The sequence below is a fragment of the Camellia sinensis genome, chromosome 3 (genome assembly GCF_055761805.1).
Source record: "Camellia sinensis isolate YWXY chromosome 3, ASM5576180v1, whole genome shotgun sequence".
Lineage (NCBI taxonomy): Eukaryota > Viridiplantae > Streptophyta > Magnoliopsida > Ericales > Theaceae > Camellia > Camellia sinensis.
In genome coordinates this window covers 103947501-103957610 of record NC_138963.1, presented here as the reverse complement: position 1 = coordinate 103957610, position 10110 = coordinate 103947501, and the positions used below count along the sequence as shown (strand labels likewise).

General features: G+C 35.9%; 1 protein-coding gene across 4 annotated transcripts in view; it reads right to left on the bottom strand.

Moving 5' to 3' along the window:
* Positions 1–6875: 6875 nt before the first annotated feature.
* Positions 6876–10110, bottom strand: part of MCM4 (Minichromosome maintenance (MCM2/3/5) family protein) — an 11720-nt gene continuing 8485 nt past the window's right edge. For all 4 annotated transcript variants that reach the window (XM_028245463.2, XM_028245464.2, XM_082920493.1 and 1 more), the window contains 10 exons: positions 9872–10084; positions 9674–9772; positions 9287–9447; positions 8997–9093; positions 8749–8910; positions 8369–8449; positions 8203–8281; positions 7486–7622; positions 7340–7393; positions 6876–7245 (listed from right to left, as the gene is read on the bottom strand). In XM_028245463.2, coding sequence (XP_028101264.2) covers positions 7171–7245; positions 7340–7393; positions 7486–7622; positions 8203–8281; positions 8369–8449; positions 8749–8910; positions 8997–9093; positions 9287–9447; positions 9674–9772; positions 9872–10084 — 1158 coding nt within the window. In that variant the 3' untranslated portion in view covers positions 6876–7170. The remainder of the gene's footprint in view (positions 7246–7339; positions 7394–7485; positions 7623–8202; positions 8282–8368; positions 8450–8748; positions 8911–8996; positions 9094–9286; positions 9448–9673; positions 9773–9871; positions 10085–10110) is intronic.

Here is a 10110-nt window from a genome sequence, read left to right as displayed (position 1 = left end):
ATGCTTTAAGCAAGCTAACACCCTAACTATGATTAGGTACTGAAAAGAAAACCTAGAAGCTACTGAAATTAATTAAAAACAATAGACTTACCACTGTTTTACAGAAAACTGAAAGAATAAGCAAGAAAAGGCAAGAAACGCCATAGAATCCTTGCTTGCAAGCTTCCCTCATACTTGGATTCACTTAGATGTGCTTTGGTTTCAACATCACATGCACTTTAGGATTGTAGAGTTGTTGTTTAGGGTTTGTTTATCTCAAATTTAGGGTGAGGGTTGAATGGAAAAGGTGTCTCTCTTTAAACTCTCAAAAACTTAACAAAAACTTGATCTCCCCTAAAGAGGAGAGGAGGGGGTATATATAGGCTTAAAGGGAAAGTTTTGGAATAACCTAGGTCATCCTAGGGTTTCCCATCACTTTCTCATTGTGCCTTCCGAACAATTCGCAGCCAAAAATCACTCAGCACTTCCGATAGGTTGTGCAGCCACACAGCCTACTCGCATAGCTTGTGTGACTACGTAACCCTTGTGTGGCCAGGCATACGGCCAGGCCACCAAATGCGGGTGCACATGCCCTCAATGCATGCAAGGCATGCGTGCATGCACAAGTACATGTTTCTGGGCTTTTAAACCCTCCTTTGGCCTAGGTAAGTCTATTTGACTTCTAATTGACATTTTTGTATAAAATAAACCAATGTTTTGAAATTATCTATCAATCTGAATTCAACTAGACCTCTACCTCCTTAGTGGGGATCAAAAAGTTGCGTTTTCAATAAAAATGGGTTTAAAAGCAAAATTGTCATTTTTATAAAAAGAATTGCTGGCCAAAACGAGGTTACACAGCAGCTCTTATCAACCTTAAGCATCTCCAAGGAAGATATAATTACCATTTCATCATCGGCAAGCTTACAAGCGCCTGAAGTCTTAGGGTCCGTAAAAAATAGGATGTCTACACCAAGTCTCATAAATGCACCCTTATTGGGTATAACTCTGATAATTATAGGTACCAATTTTGGGACAAGGAAAATCAAATAAATAATTAGAAATATGGATGTGGTGTTTAACAAATATATTCTATAAAAAGATAGGCTTTATGACAAGACTAAAAGATCTAAAACAATTGAGCTTGAGAAGATTTCTTATAATGTCAAGACATTAATGTACAGTTGACACCACCCATTGAGATACAAACTCCTCATCCTCTTAGGAGGTCGACAAAAAAAAAAGAAAAAAAGAAACAACTTGTTGATTGTTATTCTCCTTCCCTGCATTATCTATTGTTGATTGACAATGGTGAACCAGAATGTTGTCAGGAAGCTTTACAGGTTGAGATAATGAAAAATTGAGAGCTCATAATGGATGATGAGATGGAGTCTCTCGCGATGAATCAGACTTGGGAACTAGCACAATTGTCCAAAGGTAAATCTGCATTACACAATAAATGGATTTACCATTTGAAAGAAGAACCTGATGACACCAAGCGATACAAGGCTAGAATGGTGGTGAAAGGTTTCCAACTGAAGGTAGGTATCAACTATACCGAGATTTTCTCTCCTATGGTAAAGATTTCTACAATTCGTATCATACTTAGCACTGTTGCGGTTGAAAATCTACATCGAGAGCATTTTGATGTAAAATTTGCATTCATTCATGGTGATTTGGAAGAGGATATCAACATGCATCAACCTTAGGGCTATGAGGTGGTTGGGAAAGGAAATCTGGTATGTAAATTGAAGAAAAGTTTGTATGAGCTAAAGTAAGCGCATGTACATAAAATTTGATAGCTTCATGGCAAGTGCAGGCTTCCATCGGTGCCATGGTGATCATTATTGTTATTAAAAAAGGCTTGATACTTTGTATTTAATACTTCTCTTGTACATAAATGATATGCTTGTTGCAGGTTCAAGCATGGATAATATTTTAAAACTAAAATAAGAGTTGTCCAAAGAGTTCACAATGAAAGATTTGGGTGCGACAAAACAAATTGTAGGGATGCAAATTAGCAGGGACATGAAGAACAAAAAATTGAAACTATCGTAGGTCGAGTGCATTGAAAAAGTACTCAAGAAGCCCATAGGCACTCCATTAGCAAGCTATTTCAAATTGATGAAAGAACACAATGTAGCTACACATGAAGAACAAGAATACATAACAAAGGCATCATATGCATTAGTCGTTGGTAGCTTGATGTATGTCATGGTCTACGTAAGATTAGACATTGACCATGTAGTGAGAGTTATTAGTCTAGGCATCCCATTTTGACTGACCCTAAGACTTCAGGCGCTTGGAAGTCTTGCAATGATGAAATTGTAATTACTTCATCTTTGGAAAAAATTAAGGTTATTTGGAGTTACTATATAAACCTATTTTAGACAAAAATTGACTTTTTACAAAAGTAACCATGTTACCCCTAGACTCGTTTTTAGCCAAAAATCAACTTTTTACACTCGAGAAAGTTAGGAAAGCCCGATTATACTCTGATCAAAGACATTTTTTAGAATTAGTGGCTGGTTTTATCAAAAACGTTGATCAGAACACAATTTGGGCTTACTTGGGCCACAAGTAAGCCAAGAGCATGGGACCCAACACTTGTGCATGCATGGATGGCACGAGTACTAAGGCAAGTCGTGCATGCACACATGAGTTGTGCGTGCGCACATCCAAGCGTAGTAGAGCCAGTTTTGAAAACTCAATCTTAGTGCATTTATGGAGGGAGGCGGCAAGGAAGAAGCGATGAAACCCTAGAAGGGTTCCAGAACCTTCCCCTCTACTTCTAAAAAGAGGCCCTCCCCTCCTTTACAAAGGATAACAACTTAAGAGCTTCTTGAGTGAATTTAAGAGCCAAACACCCCTCTTCTTCTCCCCTCCAGCTTTGACTCCGAAATAACCCACCCTAAGTAACTCTAAGAAATGGAAAAACATTCAAAGCTTGAAGAACTTGGACCCTAACTCAGAACCTTTGCTTAAGGGAGACTTGCAAACAAGAAAACTTGGGTTTTCTTGCATTTTTCTTTGAGTTCTCTTCAGTTCATTGAAACCATCAAGTAAACCCTCTTCTTCTTTTTTATTTCAGTACCTATCTTGCTTTATTTTTCAGTATTCATTTATGCTAGGGTTTTAGTTTAGCATTCCATCATGTATGGTGTTAGTTTTGTCTACTTTTTTCCTTTATTTCGCATGTTTTCTTTAATTTTCTCAGAACAGTATGCTTAGAATGTTATAGTCTCTATTTCTGCATGCATATTAGTTTTGCATTATTTTATGTGTTATTTGTCTTTTTGTGCATTAAATCATGTTAAAACCCTTAAACCAGTCTTAGGTTGCATTTTGTATGCATTAGTTGCATGATTAGAACATATTTAATTCACATAATGCGTGTAAGACGCTAAAAGTGGGCATCCAGGTAAGTTTCCTCCATCCTCTTGGCATATGTATTATTTGCATTGTCTTTTAAATAATGCAAGTTTCTATGCTTTTCTATGCAAAATTGAGTATTTTGTGTGTTTTTTATGATTATTGCTTGACTTAGTTCATGAATATGGTCATGTCCTCGAAAAAAAATCTATTTTTGGCAAAAAATATATTTTTGGCAAAAAATCTTTATTTATGGAAAGGATATGATTTTATTGATAGAATCTAAGTTAAGTGAAATTCATTTTCCGAATCATATAGTTTTAGGTTAGTTAAGGTTTGAGGTCTAATATGAAGTTTGTGAATAAATAACTACTAAAATCATAAAATAGAAAATTAGTAGAGGCCAATCTTTGGATTGTGAAAAATGAGGTGCTATCATTCAATGACCTTCACCTTTTATGCCTAAGCTCCCGAACCTAGAATTCTTTGGTTATGACGAATCAGGTCCTTAGCTTACTTTTCATTGTTAAAAGTGTTTTAATTCCCCTTAAAAAAATTGAGTCGCGACTCTTTGTTGTTTAAAGCAAGTTGGTACAACATTTGTATGGGAAATGGGCCTTAGACTCAAAAAATGCACGATGCCCACAGTTAGCAAATTCATGAACAATCTCGGGAAAGAGCATTAAAAAGCTGTCAAGTGGGTATTCAGGTATCTCAGAGGTACGAGTGGTATGGCTCTCTAACATGGCGGCATGGAAATCAGCTTGCTTGGGAATGTTGATTTTGACCTAGCAAGTGACATTGATAGTAGAAATAGCACAATAGTGTATGTGTTTACTCTTGACAGTGTTGCAATAAGTTGGATCTCTTAGTTGCAAAAAATTGTAATTATCTTAACCACTTAACTATAGAAGCTTGCAAGGAGATGGTATGGTTAACAAGTTTCTTGACTGAATTGGGAAAGAAGTTTGATGATTACAAGTTGTACAGTGATAGCCAAAGTGTAATACATGTTACGAAGAATTCCGAGTTTCATTCAAGAACAATGAATATTGATATAAAGTACCATTTTGTTCATTCACTCTTGAAAGATGGCAAGTTCAATTTGGAAAAGATCCACACAAGTGAAAATCCTGTAGATATGTTAACCATAGTGGTTACAGTTGAGAAACTGAAGCTATCTATAGCTTTAATTGGCATCAACACGTGACGTTGATAGTTTGAGTCATTGCGGTGTTCTATAGAGTTATGGGGTGAAGGCCGTTCATATCTTGAACAATCTCCTAGGAGATTGTTGTTGATGAAGCCTGAAACAAGACTAAACCTAATCAAATTAGGAAAAGGAAATAAAGAAATTAGCATTTTGTTAGATTTGAACTTTAAACTATTTCCTTGTTAGTTTAGGTTTTTGATTTCCTTACTAATTTAGGTTTGGGGTTGATTTCCTTAAACTATATCTTTTATTCATTAGTTTTGTAATCTTAGAGAAAGATACACAATAGTGAGAGTGAGTGACATAGATCATTGTAGAGAGAGTTAGTGAGATTGAGTGTAAGAGACTTTTGTAACTCCTTTCATATCAATCTTAGTAAATCTGCAATAACTCCATAGACGTAACCCGAGATTTGGGTAAATCACATAAATCTCTTTTGTTGCTCTGGTGAGTTTGATTTTCTATTCTTTTACACTCCGTTCTAGATTCGATGTGTGTTTGACTGTTTGCTCAAGTCTTGGAGTTTGGTATTGATCATATATACCATAACAATAACTCCATTTCAATCCATTGTTTGCCAATTGAAACCCACCCATGAATGATTTAGGTTTTGTTAGGGAATCAAGTTGGACATCTAATTATCATTAGTCTTAGGACAAATTGATTACAAGTAACACTAGGGCATACCCAAAAGTTAACACAAGTAATTCTTTAGTATTCATGTTTTTAAATAATGAAATATAACTTCAAAAGAAGATAAAATAAGGAAAAATTACCCATAGGTCGTGTTTGAAATATGTCTACACTATTTAATCTAACAATTTTTTGAGTAGACCTAAAATTCCTACACTTTTCCTCTCTCTCTCTCTGTGTTTTCTCTCATTATTTACGTTTTTCTCTCTCTTTTTTCTGCGTTTTCCTCTCCTTCTCTTTATCATGTCCAACGTTCTCTTTCTAATATATAGTCACCAGTGACCGATGACCACCATTGATTGGGATTCACCGGCAACCACCAACTACCGACATCAACTCGTTACTTCATCCTCACCAACGGCGAAGAAGATAAGTAGATCTACATGAGGTCCAACTAGATCTAAACCAAAAATAGTTGCCGGAGTACAATATTCTTTCCATATCTATCATTTTCTTCGATTTCTCAATTTTTCTACATTTTCTCTATTACACGTATCCATTTTTCTGTTTTAATGGAGAAAAGTTTCAAGTTCTGAATAAGTTGCTTTTAAATTTTAGTTACAAGCGGTAAAAACTATAAAATTTTACAGTTTCAGCTTTTTTGGGGGCTGAAATGAATCATGCTTTAAAACTATAAAATTTTACAGTTTCATAATATTCTTTAAAACTGTAAAATTTTACAGTTTCATAATATGTTTTCCAGATTAACAGAATAATGCTTTGAAACTGTAATATTTTACAGTTTCAAAGCTTAGTTTTCAATTTGATCAATATTGCAGATTATTTGCTTAGTTGTTTGTTGTTATGTTTTTTTTAACTATAATTTCTCCATTTATTCTTCTTTTTTTTCCGATAATATTCTGAATATTCCAGTGAGTCTCCGATAATATTCTTGACATTTTCCAGTGACGTTCAGAACACCCCGGCGAACTTCCGACAATACTCAAAACACTCAGGCGAACTTCCGATGATGCTTCGGTAACTTTTTGGTGATGTTAAATATTCCGGCGAGTCTTCGATAAGTCTGACAAAAGTCGTTGGATGTAATAACATTTTTAAAATGATAAAAATGAAAATAAAAAGAGTTTGATAACAATTAAAAATATGTATAACTAATTGGTACAAGTATTTTATTTTGAGATTAGATAGATTTTTAACTGTATATAGGACTTATTTGTAAGTGCCCCATAAAATAACCAACTTTGAGAAGAGCCCAGCCCGCTTGAGCACAATGGGGCAGTACTTGCAAGCACCGCTCTCAAAGCAGCTCCTGAAATGCCACTGAAGCAAGACTGACCACTGCCTAGAAATACAACAATTTGGGCAGCGTTTGAGATACCAAGTTTTCATCTTTTCATCAAAAGCTATGAAACCATGTTTTTTTTTGCTTTAATATTTTTTTATTTTTTTTGTGAAAATCTTGGAACTTGCTTTTCAGGATGAGAATTTCTCATCAAAACTCATTGGGTGACATTGAAACCTTCGTTAACAAAGTTGCAATGAACAACCATGAATAAGCCTTGTGGTTGACTATTGGATCAAAGGTGTCTTCGAGGATTAAAGCCACATGATCCATCAACTTCAAATCAAATGGGGAAAAAATTGAGATTCCAGGAGATTAACAGACAGAACTCTCTACTCAACCATCTAGAATAACCAGTACATTAACCATATTCAACTACTAAACAAATCGCAGCAAAGAGTCATTTACAAGTTGCATGTAATTCTGAGGCTTGATAACATTTGTCTTAGGCCCCAAGGTGGAACTTTCTCATTCTGCTGCAAATTAAAACTTGTGCACAGCAGCAATAGCTTCTTTCACTGCTCTCATAACAGGTCTACCGTAAATTGTGAACTTTGCAATAAAATCAATTATGTCAACTCACCCCCACTCTGATCATCTGCTGTCTTCATCATATTCTTTTTACGCTGTCACTATGAACAGTAACAAATCCCTCACTTGCAAGGGTAGAAAGTGCATTTCGTAGCTGGTAAAAATATACAAACTGAACCCATCAGTACAATCATATGCAGATAGCGGACACAAATGCGCAGAGAGAGAGAGAGAGAGAGAATACTTACATCACTAAGGTGGACTTCAGCACCGGAACTTTGCTTCTTCAACTCTTCCAGTAACTGCAACATAATGTCAGCAGAAGCAAGGTTTCAGATGGTGGTGTCCATTAAATGAATAAAAGAGGATCTAAAATTCAGTAAACTTAATAGACCTCCAAGAACCGAGTAGAGGACCCTCCAATCTGCATCTTCTCCATAATTATGTTGCGAGTTGCGGATAACAGATTTTCCCTTCTCATCCTTTCACTTGCAGAGACCCCAGTTGTAATGAGATCCATATCAATGGTTCCTAGTCAAGAAAACCTCAAGATAAAGATACTATTTGTTCAAGTAAAGAACATGTTAAGTACAAGGGACTGCTAAATGAGAGATGATATATGACTGAAGTATGGCATAATTTCTTGAGTAAAGTAACAACTAAACAAGAGGCACATGTATCACAGCTCTATGCCCGTAAAATAAAACAAGAAAGATAAATAAATAAAATCACTCAAGGAGCATAAAATAAGTCCATATCCTTCAATTGGGGGAAGCCTTTCTCCATTATCTTGCTAGGCAAAAGTGGAGAAAACATCTTCCACCCAGCTTCTAAAGAAAATTTTACTCCAAACCAAAGCAGTACATGGCATTATATCAAATAAATTCTTGTCATAACTGTTATCACTTAGGCTTGAAAAAAGTAATAAGCTAAAATAAAAAAATTCTATCAAGAATTGATCTCCAGCAAATCGTAATGTCCTATGCTCCTTCAGGAAATATGCAGAAGATCTGCCAATTACTAGGATCGTAATTGGCAAAAACAACTTAGATAGTGAATGAATGGCTAAAACTGAATAACGAAAGCATGAATGGTGTAGTTGAGCATTTACCAGTGGAGTGATCTGTTGCAGACTGTTGCAATGCAACTTCCAGAAGACGAAAAGCCTCTATCACATCTTTCTTCTCCACCTGCATGTAAATAGGACAGTGATCTAACAAGTCCAATCACAACAAACCATTCTATATTTACTAAAACACCATACAAGTTTTACCAACCAATTCTGAGAAGCGAATCCGAGCCAATGCTTCACTGAGACGTATCAAACTCTCAATTTGCCTAGGCGTTGCTGTTATCACCTGTTGATAAAAATCAGGGCAAGTAAGAAGCATAAAGTCAATGGCAGTTCAGAATCTAAGTGCTTCATGGAACAATACTTGAGAAAAGCATAATGAAAAGGTCAATAAAATAAAGGGTAATGACCAGAACTAACTAGCATTCCATACACACAACACGAAAAAGGTCGAAGAATAAAATTGATTTGGGATAAAACTGCATTTTGTGATGCTAGTGCAAGAAAGTTGGGTCACATTCCAGTTTCCTCCAAATATATGGGTGATGCTATTATAAGATAAATAATCACAAAGGATCCTTGTACCTTTTTGCTACTGCCTGGGAAGTTTCCTCTTCTTCTCATCTCAACATAACCTCGTGTCAACTGTTCTGCAGCTTCATCAGATAACTGTGGGTGTATATGATTTCTGGCATAACTCACATATGCAGTTAATGTCGGAAGGTCCAAGGCATCCTCTTGTGAAGTCTACAAGTATAGACATGAAAACTTGAAGGGTTAAAATCACATATTTTGGTGGGTAGGGAGAGAAATTGCTATGTTTTTTTTCAGACCTCAGGATTCTCGAAGTGTAATGCAACAATATGTTTTGCAAGGCGCCTGTCTGTCTGTTCATCAGCCTTGTCGAGAATTAAGTAAATCAAATCAAACCTGGACAAGCTTTAATTATCAGAGAGTATTCCTAGTTTTAGTCTGAAGTGTTTAGGTTAAGGAAGAACATTGCACACTTCTTTCCTTTTTTTTTTTTTTGGATAACTAAATGTTCAATCTCAAAATCATAAGCTTCACAAGTTTTAATCAAGCGAATGAACTGATACATAGTATAAGAACTGTATCTTCATACCTGGACAGCAATGTAGGAGGAAGGTGTATATTGTCAATTACTGACAAGCGGGGATTGTATCGTGAGCCACTTGGATTTGCACAAGCCAATACTGATGTTCTAGCATTAAGTGAAGCAATTATACCTGCTTTTGCTATTGAAACAGTTTGTTGTTCCATCACCTGAATAAGTTAATGAATTATTACACTAACAATTGAGAAGCTGAATTTAAGTGCAAATTTAAGGCAGATATTTTGTAGCACACAAATGCATTTCAATGGAACTTCTCACATAATAGGCAAACTGTGGTATGGTCTATGCTATTTGATGACTCTTCAAAGTAAAATGCAATAATAAACGCCACTTCACAATAATTTTAGAAAAAAAACAAGAACAAAACAATTTTACCTCATGTAACATGCTCCTTGCACTGTCAGACATTTTGTCAAATTCGTCAATACAGCAAATGCCTCTATCACTCAGAACCAGGGCTCCACTCTCCAAAACCTAAAAAGTATTCCACAAATACAGTCTAAGTTTCTCATATTTTCAATGAGATACCAGAGCAGAAGAAAATAAAAAGATCACATAGCGATTTTATCATACAGTCTCTCCACTCTCGGGATCTTTAGTAACATAAGCAGTCAATCCAACAGCAGAGCTTCCTCTTCCACTGGTGTAAATGCCACGAGGAGATAGCTTGTGTATATATTGGAGCAGCTGAGATTTGCTGGTTCCAGGGTCACCAACAAGGAGAATGTTGATGTCACCACGAAAGCTAGCCCCAGAGGTCAACTTCAATGCATTCCCACCGAAAAGCTATATCCAAGCCATTTAAATTGAAT